This window comes from Ochotona curzoniae, unplaced genomic scaffold (assembly GCF_017591425.1).
Source record: "Ochotona curzoniae isolate NIBS_2020 unplaced genomic scaffold, NIBS_Ocur_1.0 contig_4501, whole genome shotgun sequence".
NCBI lineage: Eukaryota > Metazoa > Chordata > Mammalia > Lagomorpha > Ochotonidae > Ochotona > Ochotona curzoniae.
The window spans coordinates 2,246,333-2,266,552 of NW_024466307.1; the positions used below are offsets into that span (position 1 = coordinate 2,246,333).

General features: G+C 46.1%; 1 protein-coding gene across 1 annotated transcript in view; it reads left to right on the plus strand.

The window, feature by feature from the left end:
- Positions 1–20,220, plus strand: part of MSH3 (mutS homolog 3) — a 91,793-nt gene that overhangs the window by 32,312 nt on the left and 39,261 nt on the right. The window contains exons 12-17 of the mRNA XM_040985861.1: positions 5,339–5,423; positions 7,526–7,635; positions 15,173–15,305; positions 16,831–17,018; positions 17,751–17,919; positions 19,937–20,001. Of these exons, the coding sequence (XP_040841795.1) occupies positions 5,339–5,423; positions 7,526–7,635; positions 15,173–15,305; positions 16,831–17,018; positions 17,751–17,919; positions 19,937–20,001 (750 nt within the window). The remainder of the gene's footprint in view (positions 1–5,338; positions 5,424–7,525; positions 7,636–15,172; positions 15,306–16,830; positions 17,019–17,750; positions 17,920–19,936; positions 20,002–20,220) is intronic.

Consider the following 20,220-nt stretch of genomic DNA (forward strand, 5'->3'; position numbering starts at 1 on the left):
CGTGGATGGAGAGGCCCAAGGACTTGAGCCATCTTCTACTGCTCTCCCAGCCCATTAACAGGGAGCTGGACTGGAAATGGAGCAGCTGGAAGACAAACTGGTGCCTGTATGGGATGTGGACACTGCAGGCTGTGGATGGGCTTGCCACTGCCTTGGTCCTCTCTAGGGATTTTTTGGTGTGTGTTCTGCTGTGTGATTCTTTCTGCAGGGTTGAGAAAATATGAAACAATTATATGATGCTTACCAGCACATCCATGTTTAGTGAAGGTACAAAGAAATGCATTGAGGTGATGACAGGTTCACAGAGGGATTTCTTCTGTGCAGAACCAGGGAGAGCAGTGAGAGCTGGCAGGTGGCACAGTGGATTTCTGAGGGATGCCTCTTGTTTTTAACCTGGTGTGGTACTAATCGGCATGTGTGCCAGTGTAGCTGAAATGTGTTATTAAACAAAGTCACAGCCTGGCATTGCATCTCATTGGATTGTACTTTAAGCTTTGCAGATGGACTTGATTGAGGTAGGCAGCCTCTTTAAGTACGGTAATGGGATTTAAGAAAGACCTACAGGTTAACACAAAGGAAAAGGTCTGTGTAGGGACAAAGTAAACTCGAAGGAATGCAGTGAATAAACATAACAAACTTTGAGAGGAGCAGAGTTTGGAGCGAGGAATGTCCACATGGAGTTGGCCAAGCAGGCTGCATGAGACAGTGGCCTTAGGCCAGCCTGGTCCCTGGCTGCAGTCTGGGTTGGGGTTTTGGCAGGGTCTCTACCTTTTCCTAATGGGAATGGCCTCCCTGCGGCTATCGTACGGGCTGTGGGGCTGGTGCTCGACACCTGCTGGCCTTCTGGGAGCCTGAGTTCTACCTGCTGTAGAGGGGTTACTTAAGTGACCAGCCCCCAGCAGACTCCTGGACACTGAGTTTCTGACAGATTTCCGGAGCAGACAGTGCTTCTTAGATGTGAGCTCTTCACTGGGAAAATGACCAGCTTCCAGGGACACCCTGCTTGGTCTCCCCCTCACTGGCTTGCTAGGTATTCTCTCATCACAGTCCACCTAAGGAACTCTTCAACCTGGCAGTGACCTTGGGGACTTGACAAACACCTTCCTTATTTCCCCCTCGACTGGCTGTACACAGCATATAGGAATGCAAAGGTGGTCATGTTTGTGTTCAGTTACAACTCCATTAGAAGTACATTTACAGCAAAATTGAAATATTATCATTTTTTTTTTCTGAATACAATTAAATGCCAAGAAGTTAGACAAAGAGTGAATTCGTGAATTCTAAAACCTACAAGAAATCTAATTTTTCTTCTTTTTAAAGATTTGGTTTTTATTTTGAGATAGCTACAGAGAGAGAAGGGAAAAGATAGATCTTCGTGTGCTGGTTCATTCCCCAGTTGGCCACAGTGGCCAGGGCTGGAGCAGGCCAAAGCTAGGAGCCAGGCACTTTATCTGGGTCTCCCACGTGGGTGACAAGGACCCAAGGACAAGTCATCTTCTGCTGTATTTTCCAGGTCCTTATCCCAAAGCTGGATAAGCCAGCCCCTGGAGAACTGTTTGCAATATTCCATAGGATTTGATATTTTGGGTTTTTTCCACCTTTAATATTTAAACTGGGTTTTTGTAATGGATTGATCTCTCACATAAAGTCACATAAAGCACCTTTTCCACCTTTATTTAAATCAGAAAGATCGGTTAACATCCTTTAAAGTAGGATAGAAATGATAGTCTTCCCTTTCTCTAGCAAGCATTTGGCAGGAATACTTCCCTCCCACTATAAAACGTATGTTCTATACTTTTTGGTGACTGAAATATTACTGAAGTATTTGCTATGTTTATTAAAATTTCTTCTCAGGTTCACACAGCATGAATTCTAGCCAGGAACTGTTTACTAGATTCATTTCAAAGCATGTAAAATCTGGCTTCTTCCATAAGGATAAATAATTTAGTACTGCTTGAGGGCCTGGCGCAGTAGCCTAGCAGCTAGCACTGGCCAGGATACCATGTGGGTGTCAATTTGTGTCCTGATGGCCCTGCTTCCCATCTAGCTCCCTGCTGTGGCCAAAGCCTTGGGACCCTGTTCTCACATGGGAGTTCTCGAAGAAGCTCCTTGCTCTTGGTTTCGGATCACTGTAGTTCTGGCCATTGTGGCCACTTGGGGAGTGAATCAATGGACGGAAGATCTTCCTCTCTGTCTCTCCTCTCTGAATATCTGACTTTGCAATAAAAATAGAATAAATCTTAAAAAATGATTTAGGACTGCTTGGTTATTTCAGGCTTATGATCACACACAGATGCAGTCCTTGCCTCATGAAGTACGTGATCACTGACGGTTAGCAGGCTGTGACAGAAGGGCGCTGTGACAGAAGGGCGCTGTGTGGTGTTTGGAGGAAAGGCTACAGCTCCAGAACACTTAGCAGCCAGGTAGTCGGGAATTCAAAGCAGAGTTAGTTCTTGGAGCTGCTGCTTACTCTGACAGAGGAACTGCCTCCCTGAGGATTGCCTACGGGTTGATCTCTTCTGTTAAAACTGTTGCCTGGGTTAGTTGGAAAGAAACTTTTTCAGCGTATCTGATTTGAAGTTCAGATTAATGTTCAGTAAAGGCAGAAAAAAATCCACACCCATCCAAGCAAAACCCCGCACTGTAAAGCGTGTGAATGGTGCTGTGTGACGGGGCCCACCCGCCTTGGATTGGCCCACCCGCCTTGGGGCAGCCCACCCGCCTTGGGGCGGCCCACCTGCCTTGGATTGGCCCACCCGCCTGGGGGCGGCCCACCCGCCTTGGAGCTGTTCTGTCATCAGGGCTCTCCTTAGGGCTCAGGGCTTTTGGTAGAAAGAGGGTGCCTGCAGGACCCTAAGCCTGACGCCCCATCCAGGGGGAGGCCCGGGACTGAAGAGTTTACAGGATGTGGGAGCCTGCACGCGTGAGGCCAGTTATTGCTGGGGGATCTTCCATCCAGTGCCATGGATTTCACCAGACGAGTTGTTTCTTGCACTCTGCTGCCGATGGGTGATCAAAGCAGCAAGCTGCTCTGCTTTTTGGAAGGCTGTTGGAGTGTGGTCCCTTGCCAGGCCTTTCTGTCTTGCCAGCTGTGTGGTCTGAAGGTTTGTGTCCCTTCACTGCTGCATGTGTTGAAACCCAGTCATGTGGTGATGCTGAGAGGTGGGGCCTCTTGGAGGTGAGCGGGTTCAGAGGGCAGACCTCTTGCGGAGAGGAGCTTGGAGAAGGAGCCATGTGAGGACAGAGAGGGTCACCGGCCTAGAGTCTGCTGGTGACTTGGCCTTGGCCTTCTGAGCCTGCAGAGGTGTAAGAGGACAGTCTCAAGTGTGCTGTGCCAGTTGCCTGAGCAGCTGAGACTAGCAACCCAGCGTGCAGGTGTATCTGGTGGGGGCACTCACATGTTAACTGCCGGAGGACTGAAGCCAGTAAACCGGTCCAGAAAAGGGGTTGGAGAAGGCTCTTATGCAGCTCCTGGCCAACAGGGTGGCTTCCTCAGAGACCTGCTGCTCTTGCACCTTCGATTCTTGACCATGGGTTTGTGGGATGGCTATCAGCCCCACAATTGATCATTGCCTAATTACTTTTTCCTCTACATAATGTTTTACATTTTATAGTTGTCTCTGGGCATCTCACAGACATTTCTGGAGCTTTATGACTCAAAGGGTAAAAACAAACACCTCAGACTGTCTTCTCATGAAAAGGGAGCAGATTTTTTTTTTTTTAAAGCTTTATGTAGTTTTATTTGAAAGGCAGATTTACAGAGAGAAGGAGAGACACAGAGAAAGGACTTCCATCCACTGGTTCACTACCCAGGTGGCTGCAATGGCCAGAGTTGAGCCGATCCGAAGCCTAGAACCAGGAGCTTATTCAGGTGTCCCACGTGGGTGCAGGGTCCCGGGCCCCTAAGCTGTCCGTCCTCTGCTGCTCTCCCAGGCCGTTAGCAGGGAGCTGGATGGGAACTGGAGTATCTGGGACATGAACTGGTGCCAATGTGGGGTGCTGTGCTTTCAGGCTGAGGATTAACCTGACATGCCACCATGCCGGTCCCCAAGGATGCTTTTGAGCATCAGTGTCTTCTAGGCTTGCAGGTAGACAGGATGAGCAGGATTCTCTGGCAGTGGGGGTAGAAGCCCAGCAGAAACTGTTGTAAATCAAGACATGTGAAAAGGAACTGCTATCAAAGGAAAGGAAAAGAAAAGGCTGGGTGTGCCTGCCGTCATTCTGTTTTGGAGTTGGTTCCCTCTAGAAGTTATGGACAGATTGTCATCTTTTAGGGGATACATCAAGCCTGCCACGGATAACTGCCTGGTCAAAGGACAGCATGTGGTTGCCAGGCAACATTTCCACCAGGGGACAGCTTATTTCTCTTCAGCGCACTGAACCTTGGTGGGGGTCCCCAGGAACTGGAGCGACCTCCGTGGGTACTGCCTCTTTCGACTCTGATTGGGGTGTTTGAGATTCCAGGGTGAGGGCTTATTTCTAGCTTAAGAAATGGAATTATCCTTAAAATCCCATTACAGCATTGAGAAACATGGATGGTGATGAAATCACTTGACATAGATGAATGACCTGCTGTTACTTTTCTGGCCTTCGGAAATAATCCATCAAGTCTTAAATGTTAACAGAAACACCTAGGCACTGGCTGGCCAAGGGCATCACGTTCCTGCAGCGGCAATGCGCTGCTGCCTGCTTCCTAACAGGAATTAGAATCACCCCTTCCCTCATCTCAATTCTCAAGTCTACTGGGAATTTATTAGTTTATTTCTGATAGTTACAGGGCCATTGGGACTATGAATTCTTTGAGCTTAAGGAAATAGCTCTTGCTACTGTTGTAGTTCTGTACTGTTCACACATTGGCCAGGTACGTGAATATTGTAATTTTAGAGTACATAACATTTGCTGTACATACCAAGATATTGAGTCAAAACTTTTAATGTGTTTATCAAGTTGAGCTCACGCTCAAGAATAAGGGGGATGGTTTTAAATAGTTAGACATGTTGCTGGAGCTAATTGCACACTTTCTCCCTGAAGACAGCACTTTGGCTCTGCCAGTGGTGAAAGATGACGTTTGGTTTTATTCTTGTGTAAGACAAAAGCACAGCCTGGTTCCCATCATTTCCCTCCTGTGTTCAGGTGTTTGGGTTTGGAGGGTCTCTCCCCTCTAGCCCCGGCTTGCTGGAAGGCAATAGCTCCATGAATTGTCATTTTGTTTCTCTTGGGTTGAATTGTTGTAAAAGGGCCCAATTTTGTTATCATTTTGCAGGACTGTTTCTAGTCCCTAAATGTGTTCTGTAATTACCTCACATATTTACACCTCACTCATTTTTTTTTCCCCCAGGAACTTTAAGCAGCTCTCAGGTGAAGCAGAGTTTATGACTATTAATGGACCGACATTGAGGAATCTGGAAATCCTGCAGAATCAGGTGAGGCGGAGCTGAGGGTTCATTGAGTCCAGGGGTTCTGGAACGTGGGCAGGTGAAGGTGACCCAGGGTGATCTGCAGGCTGCCCTTGTGTGGCCCCTGGCCCCTGTGTGATGCACCCAGCCCTCACCGTCTGGAGAATCACGGACACCAGACCCCGCGTAGAGGCCTTGAGGAGAGCCTGCCAGGTCGCCACCATGGGCTGGTCATTTTTGGCAGCGTTTCTTTGTCAGATATTTCTTTGGAAAGCTATTGTTGTTAAAAATTAACATGAAATGAAATTTTTCTTTCTGCCTGATTATGTTTCTTTGTATATACCTTTAACCTTTTCTAGAACTGTTAGAAGTCTTTCTTTAGCCAGCATTTGAAACAAGCTAACTGTGATACGTTTGGCCAGAAGATATATAGTGTTATTGTTTACTTTTTCTTTATTAATGAGTTAGGAAGATAATGAAGACATGGAAAATGATTGTTTTCATCGATTAAACTGTCAGTTGGAAAAGGAAATGCCATAAAACTAATGGCGTAAATAAAGTCATAGCAATAAAAAATAATTGTACATTATTTGATCAAGTAGTGGAGAGTTGCAACAGTGTGAATCAAGCATTCAGAACCCTTTAGGAATACTTGTTACTGCTGCAATTGAGGACCTAACTCATCCTCCTGACTGCTGGATCCTCAGACTTGTTATTAGGCAGTTTGTCTGACAGTGTCTCTCCCTCCCCTAGTCTGTCCCTGTATGCCCAGGTCAGGCTTGTTTTGATTCAGTTCCATAGTTACCCTGCCAGTGTGTCCTCCAAACACTGTGTTCCTGCCTGGCCGGCTCTCTTCCCTTGTCTGCATACATCCCCAGGACAGGAAAGAGGTCGTGGGGATAAAGGGACGTCTCTTGACCGAAGAGGAGTAGAGCACACAGCTCCTGCATCCCAAGCTGTCCTTGCTCATGCCTTGTGTTCCCTGTTCAAACCTTTCTAAAGCTGTCAGGTTCCTATGGCAACACCCTTGCACATTCCTCCGGGGCTCAGGACGTTGGGCTCAGTAGGGAGGGAAGCTGAGAATTAAGGCCTCGTGCTTGACTGCACACTCAACTCTGGCTTGCCTTCCCCCAGAATGATGGACAGGATTGTTCGGGAGGGCACAGAGTGTCAGTATAGCAGAGGTATTGTAAGACACGTATCTCCCACTGCCCCTCCAGTGATGTCAGGTGATTGGAGACTGATTCCTGGCCACTGTCCTCCTCACAGGTCCCTTGATTACCAACAGGCCCCTTGTGCTCTTGGGCAGAGTGTGTGGTGCTGTTCTGAGCTGGACCACCTCCTTGGTCCACCTACCTGCCTAGCCCATCCTTATGGGCTCCACCCTGGCGGGTGACTGCCAGCTGGCATGAGTCTTCTCTTCCAAGCTTTTGGGCCATGCGTTTGGTGATGGCACTGCCACATTCACAAGCTGGAAAGACAAAATTTCTGACTCAGGTGGAAACAGCAATGTTATGTTCCAAATAAAATGTCAGACTTTGTCATAGCAGGTTTAACTTTTCAAGTGGCAGAGGAGAGGCAGATAAATCTTTACTAAGGGATGTAGCCAAACAGACAAGGAGGACCTGCAGGGCCCATAGATGGGGCAGTGTAAGTTCACTCTGGCTCTGCCATCTTCTACTTGCTCACTGTTGGCCTGAGAGTGTCAACACGGCTGTGAAAATGGTGACTCACAAATGGTGGGAGGCACTGAATTGCTACAGAAAGATTAACTTGTCCTCACCATAGTATAGTTCCCGAAATATGGAAATGTGAAATCATATTTTTAAGATGCTGAAAATAAGCGTATATTTCCACAGAGGCTTCTAAACAATTTATTCCTAACCTAAAGCTGCAGACTCCCTTTTCTCTGTGAGGTATCGACCCTTGATCATATGGTGCATATTAACACGTCTGTGTGCCATGAGCATTATTCAGTGAACGCTGACCAGGAGCCACGGCTTGGGCTGGGTATGTGTAACACTGACATCTGGGGTGGATTTGAGGTCATTGTTCAGGGGGCCCCAAAAAATGATTTGGTGTAAATTTGATTGTCTAATTAATAAAGTTTGTTTTCTTGTGTTTCTTAGACTGATATGAAAACCAGAGGGAGTTTACTTTGGGTCTTGGATCACACAAAGACTTCATTTGGACGACGGCAGTTAAAGAAGTGGGTGACCCAACCACTCCTTAAATTGAGGTAAAAACGAGTTCTTTTTCTGTGTGTTTAGTTTGCAGTAACAAAATTATAAAATTAAAGGCAGGGTAGTCTTTTTAAAGCTAAGATCACCCTGGTTTGTAAAGACCTCATTTCAAAGTAGGGAAGATTTGATAATGTCGCTAGCAATTGATGAAGTCACTTGAGGATTTTTCATCGTCCCAAGAGTGGGTCCTGCTTGTAGGTTGGCAGGTGTGGTGTTTTCTGGGAGTGTTTGGTTAGTTTGGACCCACAATAGTGAAGGCAGTAAGGAAGGCCTCGACTGGAGAGGGGGGTGGGTGCCTTTTGTGGCTTCTGCAGTGAGACCGAGGTGTTGGTAGCTGGAAGGAGTTAATTAGTAACCCTAAGCTGGGATAAGGACAGTCACAGCTGGGATTGTGTACTATTAGGACGGGCTCAAGTGGCTGTGGCAGTAGCGGTGATGGTGGTTGTGGGGTCAGGATGTTAAGTAAGTTCCCTAATAGGTGTAGAGAACTTGGAACTTAAGCGGTCACAGCAGGAATGCAGGAGAGGGACCGGTGTGTGACGTGAGGACAGTAGCAGGAGTAGACCAGGTGCTCCTCCAAGGCCTGCCTTGAGTATGGCATTTCCAAGTGTGGACACTTTCCCAAGTCGGGATGCCTGGATGTAGCCCCTGAAGCTGTTGTTTAGGTGTGTTTGGGGGTTTGGGATTCTGGATTGGGGTGTTCCCCAAGTAATTCTGACAGGCAGGTGGATATGGGGACTCTGCCCTGGAACAGGGCTGGGCTGGCTGAGTGCTGTTCTTGCCAAGCCCTGGCTCTGTACCAGTGTGGCCTATGCAGAGCTTCCGTCGCCTGCTCAGTATTGCCTGGCTGGTAGAACACTAAGATGTAAAGCTTCATCCTGGACAATAACTGCCTGCCCAACTCCTCCCACAACTGGGCCAGAGAGGTGTGGGTAGGGGAGACCAGCTGCCACGTGGGCTCTGTCCTTCCACTGAGTCTCCCCTGACTGCTGTCAGGAACAGAGCAAGGCAGTGACCCTATAGCCTTTGAGAGCCGGGCACCTGACGCAAGGCCTGTGCTGGGGGGCTGCGGGGCTGAGGGGATGACCCCATCATCGTCTGTACTGCGGGACGGGTGTCATCTTTGTTGGTTGTAGGCTCTGGGACAGTTCTGAGACAGTGATTACCAGACCACTGTAGATTCTGTGGGTCCCCTGATTTCCTTAAAAGCTTGAAGAGGGAAAGTCCAGAAGTGGAAGAATCTCTGTTGGTTGAATCCTGTGAAGTCAGCGGGAGACCCTGCGGAGTGCTTGAGCGCGTGCAGCCTGGCTGGCTCTGTGGGGCCCGCAGCATAAGGGAGCAGCAATCTAGTGTTCTGACTGCCCGACACTGCGTGGACAGGCGCCCTCCTCAGTTCATGCTGTTGAACCCTGCTGGCCTGGGCTGTGCAGCAGCAGAGATGCAGACTCTGGCACATAAACCAACTTTCTCTTCCTAATATTAAGCTTTCTGTTATGTAACCAGGAATAATTGGAGACAAGTTCAGTGGACCGTGTGTGTCTGCTCTTAAGCCTTGACTCGTGTCTCCCACGGGATGCTGTCTGCATGTCACACAGGGACCACACGTAATTCCCAGTAGGAACTTGATGCTGGCCTAGCACATCAGCCGAAAGCAAGCAGCACATAACATCTTGTCTTTGCTCTTCTTTATTTTAGGTCATGGTTTTAAAGCTTTCATCTTCCTACTTCTTTAAAATCCGCTTCCAGAACAGTTCCAGTTCAGTGTTAATGGCACTTGTGGCCTGTTCCCAGCAGATCCCTGGAGGGAGTGCTTGGCTCTGGGGTTGCTGTTGCTCACATCCGTCCAGGCTCGTGTTCTCTGATTTTGACGGCCATGTGTTAGCTTAGGGTCTGGTTTCGTTCCGCAGGGAGAGCATAGAGCAAACAGTGGGCAACCAGAAAACTGACACGGTAAGGCAGATGAGCCATCTGCCAACTCTGGAATCCTCTAAGAGCTCTTTGTGCTTTTACCCTGTTCTGGCCCCTGAACGGTACAGAGTTTGTAAATCTGTGTTCACGTTTCTATTCCTCTGAGTGTTTATTCTGTAAAATAGCCTTTCAGGTGTAGAATTTGACTAGTGACTTAGAAATTACGAATGGCTTTTACTTTTACCAACTGATTTCAGAGTTTACTTACATTATTGAGACAGTGTGCCAATACCACATTGGCTTTTAAAAACGTACAGTGGCCTCTAGTTAATTTTTTTTAAAGATTTTATTTATTTTTATTGAAAGTCAGATATACAGAGAGGAGGAGAGACAGAGGAAGACCTTCCATTCGCTGATTCACTTCCCAAGTGGTCAAATGGCTGGAGCTGAGCCAATCTGAAGCCAGGAGCTTCGTCCAGGTCTCCCACATGGGTTCAGGGTCCCAAGGCTTTGTGCTGTCCTCCACTGCTTTCCCAGGCCACAGGCAGGGAGCTGGATGGGAAGTGATTGCTAGTCTAAACTATTTGGCTCACCTGTGGCTCGCACGTGATGTGAAGGGGCCACGAGCTGCACATCCCTGCGCGCTGCCTCTTCCTGTGGAGTGTGGGGCAGGTGCTCCGGCTGAGTCCAGTTTAGTCTCACGGGCGTCCTCTTGGAGAGCGTCGCAGCCTGCTCTCGAAGGGAGGAGAGAAAAGCGCAGCTGAGGACCCCAGTCACGGCCCGCGAGGAACAGTTCAAGATTTAATTCAATTTTATTATTAGTAAATCTCTCAAGAAAATTAAGCAGTTTAAGTATATTGCTGACCTTTAAAATCATATGCACAATCAAAAGTAAAGGGAGTAGAAAATTACGTTAAGGAAATAGATCCTTAGCTGCGTTTTTGGGTGATTTTTAGTGAGCTCAGAATATTTTAAGGCTTCTTAATTCTTTTGAACCAGTAAAAGTTTTATTTTGGCAAACGAATGTATTTGTAGTAGTGACATTTGTGTTTTTCTTTTGTTATCCTGGTCAAAATGATGAAGTAACAGAATGTTACCTGTTTCTTTTCACTTAGCATTTGTTTTATATTAACAAAACTAAATACCAGTTTAGCTCTCTTGAACTTCTTGTTGCTGTTTTTAAAAACTCGAAATTTTTATTTGAGAGAGAGAGAGAACAGAAAGACTCAGAACTTCTGACCATGGGTTTGTTTCTGAAATTTCTACACAACCACGGCTGGGTTGGGTTGGACCACAGCTGAGAGCTGGAAGTTTAATCCAGGTTTCCCAGTGAGTTGCAGGAACTCAATTTCTCAAACCATTTCCCAGAGTCTGGAGTTGAGAGCTGGAGTTAGGCGTTGAACCCAGACACTGCGTAGGGTATGGGGTGACTTAACCACTGCCGTGACCACTAGTCTAAACCCTGCTGCTTATTGGTTCCTGCTCACAGGGTTCTGTTTGTGCCTAGTTCTGTTAGTTTAGGTCACAGTCATATTATTTGGAAGTTTAGTGTTTGGGATAACAGGAAGACAGGGATGCAGATGCTGTCTACCCAAGAGCAGTTTGGTTTGCTTCTGCTCAGATCCTGAAGGCACTACCATTCTGGAACCCTGATAATTCAAGGCCAATGCTGAAGATGTGTCAGTTGCTCCAAGTGACACTGAGAAAGACTGCAGGACTGCCCTTCCCGGGAGGCCAGCTCATTCCCCAGTGGATCTTCCCTTCATATTTCTCTGCAGCCCAAATGTTTCCCCATGTTTCTCTGCATCCAACCCCTCCTCTCCCCATAAGTGCAGCCCAGATAAATCTGCATAGCAGGAAAGTTGATTGAGGAGGCAGGTAAACAGACCAAGTGGCTGGGGTCAGCTCTCCTTTCCTTCAGAGAGTGACCCCAGGATGGGAGTAGTTGCAAGGGTTTTTATAGAATAGGTGGGTCAGGCAGCCTTGGGAGGCCGCCATGGGGACCAGGGTCACTGGCAGGGCATGTTGCACCTTGTGCTTTGGCCCAAGAGCAGGAAGCTGGTACTGCGTAAAGAGCGGGTTGGCAAACTTAGGCAGGCCTGAACTACAGCGACTCCATTTTGTGACTAGATTCTACACAAGATGGTTGTGCCTGTTTCTCTGGCGTCGTGCTTTTGTTTAGATTTTTGTGTAGTTACTGATCACCAGGCACTCATCAGTGATGTTTTTGTGAGCAAGGTTTTATGTTTTGTTTAGCTTCAAAAATTGCTCAGTGGAAAGGGGTGAGCTGCAAGCTCCTAGTCCCACCATTCCCAGAAGCAAGCAGAATTTCTGTTGCTGCTTTTCTCAAAGGCTCAGTGTGGCTGTTAGTATTTTTTAAGGTTTTGTTTATTTTTATTTGAAAATCAGATTTGCAGAGAGAAAGGTCTTCCATCTGCTGGTTTACTCCCCAAGAGACTGCAGCGGCAGGAGCAACCAGAGATGAGCTTATCCAAAGCCAGGAGCTTCTTCCGGGCCTTCCATGTCAGTGCAGGGACTCAAGGCCTTGGTCTGTCCACCACTTGCCCAGGCCACAAGCAGGGAGCTGGAATGGAAGTGGAGCAGCTAGGTCTAGAACCAGCACCCAAATGGGATCCTGGTGCATGCAAGGTGAGGACTTCAGTCACTAGGTTACCGCACCAGGCCCAGGCTGTTAGTATTTTAAAGGTGAATTGTGCTCTATTGAACAAAATATAGCCTCATTAGCACCTGAGTAATAAAAATCCTTTAAAGCTTGTTGGATGATTTATAATTAGTAGCAGTGTAAATATTTTCAGAATAGCTCTTTAGGATGTAATATTATAAATAAAATTTTGCCTTTCTTTGGTGCTCTGTGCAGCTTGGAGCACGGTGTTGGTGGAGGTTACCTCCCTGCGTCTTGTTACCACATATCTTCCTCCTCTCGATCTGATGAGCCCCGCTCCTGTAGTTCTGCCTCGGGATGTCTTGAGCCTACACACTCCTCTCTCCTTCTCGCCTCTGTAGGCCCATTCACACAGTAAGCCTGGGTTCTCATGCTCCCAGGATAAGGTCCATGGACACAGGGTCTGCATTGCTCACATGACTGGTCCCCGTTCCTCCTGTCCCATGTCCTTCACAGTCACACGCTGAGACCCTCAGGCTGTCCTCCTGCCCCTGGACATGGCTGCTTCTCCCAGGTGTCCTTTGTGCCTGGATCATAACCTGGTTATCATCTCACACTGTTTCTCCTTTAAAAAAAAAACTTTACTGTTCACAGCACGGCAGAGCAAATTCTGTAGAAAAGAGGTCAAAGGACTGTTGTTAACAGTTACAACCCTGGGCCCCACACAGTGCCTAAATTCTCACCTTGTGTGCACCAGGATCCCATATGGGTGCCAGTTCATGACCTGGCTCTTCTGCTTTCCTTCCAGCTCACTGCTTATGACCTGGGAAGGCAATAGAGGACGGTCCAAACCTTGGGACCTACACCCATGTGGGGGACCTGAAAGAAGCTCCTGCCTTCAGATAGGTTCAGCTCTGGCCATTATGTCCATTGGCGAGTGAACCAATAGATGGAAGATCTTTGTCTCTCCTTCTCGCTATATATCATTTCAATTTAAAAAAATGTTAAAAAAATTACAGCCTTAAAGCTACCACCTTCTACAGTTGGTACTTTGTAGCATTCCATCGTCATCCACTGAGTGAATGAATGATAAATGACTGATGTGTGTGGAAGATGAAGCCAGGTAAGTCCTGGTGGTGAGACGTCAGTTCCTTTAGGATAGAGGCTTGTCTGGCAATTGGCTTAGCTGTATCACATGACTAGTGTGTTCATTTCTAAATTTAATGGAATCATTTTGTATTCTTTGTCTTTAAAACAGATCTTTTGGGTTAAAAAAAAAAGATAAAAAGGTAAAACCCAGACAACATGACCACCAGTTTGCATTTCAGCATTCCCCTCCCACCCCGTCAATAATCCTGCAGTTTGGATGACAGTGGCATGCATGCCGGGACAGTGTGCAGGCCAAGACTGCATCAGTGGCAGGACACGATGGGTATCTGGTGGGTACTGGCACCCACACCTGGCCCTGTACCCAGAGACACTGAGGCAAGGTCCAGGAATTGGCAAGTGGCAGAGCTTGGGCTTGAACCCTGGCCCCTGGCTTCTGGGCCCCAGCCTGAACTCTGAGCTGTTACTCACCTCAGGAAGGGAATGCATCCGGAACATCCTGCTTTTTTTTTTTTTTTTTTTTTTTTTTAAATGCTGACGTGAGATTCAGCTAGATCTGCCTCCGTTTTTTTTTTTCCCGGAACCCAAACCAACTCAGCACAGCCTTTCTAAAGAGCATATCGTTTTATGCCTCTTAACAGAAATTTTCCTAGAGAACTGTATAGCTCTGACTTAATCTTTTACTTTTTCTCTATCCCAGGAGGAAACCTTTAGTTTCTGAGATGATAGCTCTCTGTGTAGGCTGCCTTACATGCTCACAGATGGCATCATTTTGTCCATCCTCCAACCATCTGTAGCACCAACTTAATCTATTCCATTTGGTGTCATCTTTCATTTATGTAAGAGTGAGTTATTAAAGTAAAAGTAGCATTTGGGGTAAATGTTAAAGTGAAATATTGATTTGTTTGATCACAACATCCTCTGTAAGGAAAATTTAATTCTGTATTTATTTTGCCTCATCTCCGTGTGCTTGGTATGTATTCTGTAGAACTGGATTGATTTGAGCAGCACCTGTACGTTGAGCATGTTTTGCCACCTTGACCTGGGTAGGGATGAAGAAATGACCCTGCCCCATGCCAGGTCTACTTCTGCATTCAGAGACCATGAGGTCAGAAGTACCACTGCAGAGCAAATACCCTGAGATTTCTGCTATGGAGAAAGAAAAGAGGGAAAGAAAAGTGGCCAGGAGATTCAGTCTGATTTCCAGGAGCCAGGCGAGCCCCTTCAGAGGAAGAATGGGAGGGAGTTTGCCAGCTGAAATGGACTGGGTAGGTGGAGGTGGGAGTTTTCCATTCTAGGCAGAGCCATCAGGAATTGAGAGAGCCTGGGGTCCCAGAATCTGGAGTGGCAGGTGATCTCCAGGGAGACCAGAGGGATAAACGGGGACCTGGTCCCGTGTAGGCCGCTGAATTTTCTGGACATTCTTGAAGCTGAGATTAATGGCACATCATTGATGAGCTGGAGCAGAGATGCCACGTGAGCAGACTGGGGGTTTCTGGTGGGATTGGGTTAATGCACCGTGCGGAAAGAAGTAGCCGTACAGGGCATTAGGACAAGTGATCTTGACTGAAAACAGGGTGGTGCCGCAAAAGTCTCTAGCCACACATGTTGACTAGGACTTGGGATGAGGTCATGCCCAATGGCAGGTGCAACTGGGAGTTACAATCTGTGTTTGCCTGGTGCACCAGTGTCTGCTAATTCCTACCAAGACTTTCCTTGTCTGGCATCTGCCTCTTAACTCATGATGCTAAGGCAGGCAAGGCCCCAGGACAGGAATCTGTTTCATTTGTGCTGTTCTCAGTGGCCCTGTCCCTGTCCCTGGCTTCTGAGTGGGCAGTGTGTACACCTGACGATGGCCCTTGTAATATCTGCTCCTAACTGCTCTCCTCTCACAGGGACATCAATGCCCGACTCGATGCTGTATCTGAAGTTCTCCATTCAGAATCCAGTGTGTTTGAGCACATAGAAAGCAACCTGCATAAATTGCCTGACCTTGAGAGAGGACTTTGTAGTATTTACCACAAAAAGGTGAGTGCGACGTAAGTCAGATCTACTAAAGCTTATCATGGCCCTTAATTTGAGGGCACCTGCTCTTAAAAGAAAAGCAGCTTGAAGCTCTGTTGTTAACTGGCTTGAGTTTTTTTTTTTGTTTTGTTTTGTTTTGTTTTGGGGTAAGACCTTACAAATAGCATGAGGAATGGTAAAATTTGCAGAAATTTTGCTTGCACAAGTAGGGGTTATTCCAGTTCTTCTGTTGTAAAAAAGTAAAGTTTTCCAACTTCTGTCAGCCATACCAATATGAAGGGCCTTCAAAAGTTTGTGCAAAATACATATTATTTTTAGCTTTGGTTTTTCTGTGGATACGGTATAGTGCTGCCCTGGGATGTCTGGGCCCCTCTGTTATACTCCAGAATATTCCATTTCAGCCCCCAAAATCAGAGTGTTATCAAAATGGGGACTTCACTTCCATTTGTTACTTGAAAGAAGAGATTCTTTTACCTAAAACAGCTTCTTACTTGGCTTAACAACGGAAAAAATCTGCTCTCTGATGTTTGTGAGGTTACTAATATACAGTTAGGGTGTTGAAAATGACTAAAAAGCATTATTTTAACTTTATCCCGAAAGTTTAATAGTTTGAAGCACAGCAGTAGCAAGAAGTCTTCTACGCTTAAAGGAAGAATGTCACCTGTTGCTGCTGTCGCCTTCTCTCCTGGTTATTCTGTGGTTTTGTGCCTTTGGTAAAAATCTGACTGTAGTGTCAGCAGAGTCAGAGTCATGTGTGTGTTTAGCCCACCGCCTTACTTTATCTTCAGTTATATGTGAACTTACTTATTGCTTATTGAACATTTTTTTGTTTTTTTCATCTAACTTATTATTTGGATCATTCATCTTTTTTGTGTTAATTTGTAAGAGCCCATTTAAAAAATAAGCAGATTTATTTATTTGAAAGGCAGAATGACAGAGAGAGACCTTCCATCTGTTGGAAGATGTTTGACCAATGCTGGGCTAAAAAAAATCCAGGAGCCAGGGACTCCATGTGGGTCCTGCACAGGGGTGGCAGGGCCCAGGCATTGGGCCATCCTTTGCTCCTGTGCCAGATGCACTAACAAGGAGCTGACTTGGAAGTGGAGCGACTGGGACTCAAAAGGGCTCCTTTTTAGGGTGCTGGTGTCAGGCTGTGGCTAAACCTGCTATGCCACAGAGGAGCCCATTCAGTCTGGGGAGTAGTTTTTCTTTATCTCTTGTGTATGTTGCAGCTATTTCTTGAATTATCCTTCACATTTTTTTATATTGCTTACTGCTTTTTCATAGTATAAATTCAAAATATTTTGAAATGAAAAATTACAAATAAGCACTGTCTCTATTATCTCTGCCTTAAATTATTTTCTTCATATCTTTAAAGTATTGTACAATGTTTGAGCTCAGAAAGTACCAGTAATTTGTTTAATTTCAGGTAATAAGTTTTCCTGTCTTCTGCTTATAACTTGAATAAGATTACAGACCATTTTCCTGTACCTTATGCTGGTTAGTTTAAAATGGCTCTTTTTTTCAGTGTTCCACTCAAGAGTTTTTCTTGATTGTCAAAACTCTGTGTCACCTGAAGTCAGAACTGCAAGCGCTGACACCTGCTGTGAGTGGCCAAGTGCAGTCGGAGCTGCTGCGGACGTGTGCTCTAGACATCCCCGAGCTCCTGAGCCCAGTGGAATGGTACCTGCACGTCCTTAACGAGCACGCTGCCAAGTAAGGGCCAGACCCTCAGCTCTGCCTTGCCAGCAGTGAATGCAGTCCAATGCACTTGCCTTTGAACAAGGCAAGAGTTCATCATCGTGGCTAGAGTCAGGGTCCAAGTTGCATGAGTCCATATGCAATTAGAAATGTCGTTAGATACTAAAAGCTTTCTGTGCAAGCCAGAGTTGATGTGAAAGCTGTGCAAAAATTTAGACAGTTCACCAAGTCACACAGATGTGGCGCTGCCTCAGGTATTAGGTGCTGAGAGGAGAAAGCCCAGTAGCAGCAGCTGCTGTCACTGGATGTCTTGGGGATGGTCTGCCTTGCGTTGAGAATCTGATTGTCACTGGATGTCCTGGGGATGGTCTGCCTTGCATTGAGAATCTGCAGATGCATTTGTCCTTGAGAGGGTGGTTGATACACGGTGCGGGTCACAGGGAGCGCTGTCCAGAAGACAGAGGATTTGGCATGTACATTTGTCCTTATTTTCTGAGCAAGCACATGACAAATAATGTAAGTTTATCTCTTGGTTTCACAGTGAGAATTATGGGTAAAATGAGAATGGCGGTGGAGTCAGCTGTCCATCCCACAGAGTTCAGAAATGTACCCGGAAGCGTTTAGTGGTAGAGCTGATGTGAGAACCACATTTTCCTAATTACTGGCCCTTTGATCCTTCATCATGTGATGAAAATCATTGATAACTGGCCTAACACGTGTGCTTCAATATGTGTGTTCATATTTTAGGAATGGAGATAAAACTGAATTATTCAACGACCTCTCTGACTTCCCTTTAATAAAAAAGAGGAAGGATGAAATTCAAGAAGTTACAGAGAAGATCCAAATACATTTGCAAGACATCCGAAAAATACTAAAAAATCCTTCCGCACAGTATGTGACAGTGTCAGGGCAGGAGGTAATGTGAAGCATGCTTTTGTTTTCCTTGAGCTTTGCTTGAGTGGAAAGCTGCATTAGCATGTAAATAAGTGAAGATGGAATGTTCCTGTTTGTTCCTTGGAAATGTACTGTGGTAACTTCTGATAGAAATGGAACTACGTGGACAATGTTTTATTAGTCTCTGTGAAGTCCTGCAGCCTGGGGTGTGGATGGATGTTAGCTGTTGTCATTGTTAGAGGGTTCATTTGTTCTGAACCCAGGAGAGACAAGTTGATCTTGGATCCCTGACTGAGCAGAGAATGGCATGATGCAAAGCCACCATCCTCTGATGGCTCCAGTGCTTGATCCATTTGGGAGTATGACTACTACAAAACCCCAAACGCCAAACAGAACCGTACTAACAGTGTGTGCGCAGTGAGCCTGCCCCAGGACTCCGGTGCTGTGCTGTGCAGTGGGTGCTTGTGCTCGGGGCATGGGAGAAGTTCACTGTCTGAGCATTTCTGTCTCTGCAGGATTTAACATGCGGACATCCCAGCCAGACATTCCAGGCTGGGGATGTGACAAACTCTGCTTTGTTAAGTAGGAAATTTGTGCATCCTTTCCACTTTTATTTGTGATCTTACAGATCGTCCACTGCCTCTGTGGCAGTCTTTATCACATTAGATAGATAGATAGATAGATAGATAGATAGATAGATAGATAGATAGATAGATAAACTATCCCATAATCTTGAATTAAATACAGAATGGGACAATACTTTGATCTGGGGGTGTCATTGTTCAGTCTTATTATTCCTAAAGGAAAATGAACAAGGTAGTGGGGAAAAACCACTAGAAAGTTTTACTGAGCATGTAGCATCTCCGGATAGCTGTTTAGTGTGTTTAAAATGTGAAAAACATTCTCTGTTGAACCATTTAAATAAAAAGAAGAAAATTCTTAAGAGAAGCAAAGGAAAAGAAAGGACATTTGCAGAAGCATGTAGTGCCAGAGACAGCAGAAGGCACTTTCTGGAGTGAATTAATTTCAGCAGAGTGGCATTGATGGCAGCCCAGTGATGACCACAGGCTGTGTTTTGAGTAAGCAGATCCAAGATGGAATTGGGTCCTGTGAGAAGAATTCAAGAGATTGCTGGAGCAAATCAAGGCAGACTTCTCGCATGAACACCTAAGAACAAAGTCAAGAAGAGTGGAGCAGGGAAAGTTGCTATGACAACTTTCTAAGATTTCCAAAGTACTTGTTGGTTTCCTTTTCTTTAACAATGAAATCTGTAAACAAAAGGCTTACTCATTCCTTCGTACAAGGCTTGAAAAAGGAATAGCTAGAGAGAAATTGTTATAGCCTATAGCCAGTACGGAAGAGATAGGAAGAGCCGGAGCCTTCAGCGGCTTCTTTCCGCCTCTATGGAGTCCGGACCAGTAGTGGCTTTGCTCACTTTGATGAGATCTGTGGTCAGGGAACTCAAGCTGGGTGCTGTTGGAGCAGGCCTAAATCAGGTCCCAAGGGTGCGTGGGGAGGGGGAGGGAAAGGCCCTAAGCTGGCATGGTGTGCCCATGGGCATCTCTGGGATCCTGCACTTGAATTTGTGTCCCAGAGGAGTGGAGAGGTAAGGTTCCAGACCTGCTCACCTGCCAGAAGACCAGGACTGGGGACCTGTCAGTGATCTCGGGTCCAGAAGACCAGGACCAGGACCTGTCAGTGATCTCGGGTCCAGAAGACCAGGACTGGGGACCTGTCAGTGATCTCGGGTCCAGAAGACCAGGACTGGGGACCTGTCAGTGATCTTGGGTCCCGAAGACCAGGACCAGGATCTGTCAGTGATCTTGGGTCCAGAATTGTGCCCTTTCCCAGGTGTCACACCATAATTAATAACATTTGACTATGTTGATTATTATAAAGTTTCCCAAGGACTGTACTGGATTTATTTTGAATGCTTAAAACAATATTTTCTAAACTGTTGTGTCACAATTTTGAGAAAGCTTTAAAAATATGTTGACTTGTGATTTAGATGTCTAACTGTATGTTTTTATTTATTTCAGTTTATGATTGAGATAAAGAATTCTTCTCTATCTTGTATACCAACTGACTGGATAAAGGTTGGAAGGTAGGCTTAAAAAATAAATTTTTTCTTAAAACATGGATTATAATGACATGTGTATGCCTGTATGTTACTGGAGTGATGCAAGCTGCAGTCTTGAAGGTAGAAGCAATTTTCCCTCTTGATTTCCTTTCAGAACTTTTCATCAAGGTGATAATTGTCTGTTTTTGTCACTGATTTCTAGTTGTTTTTTAAAAGGTATCTTTATACAGCTCTCTTCTTGCT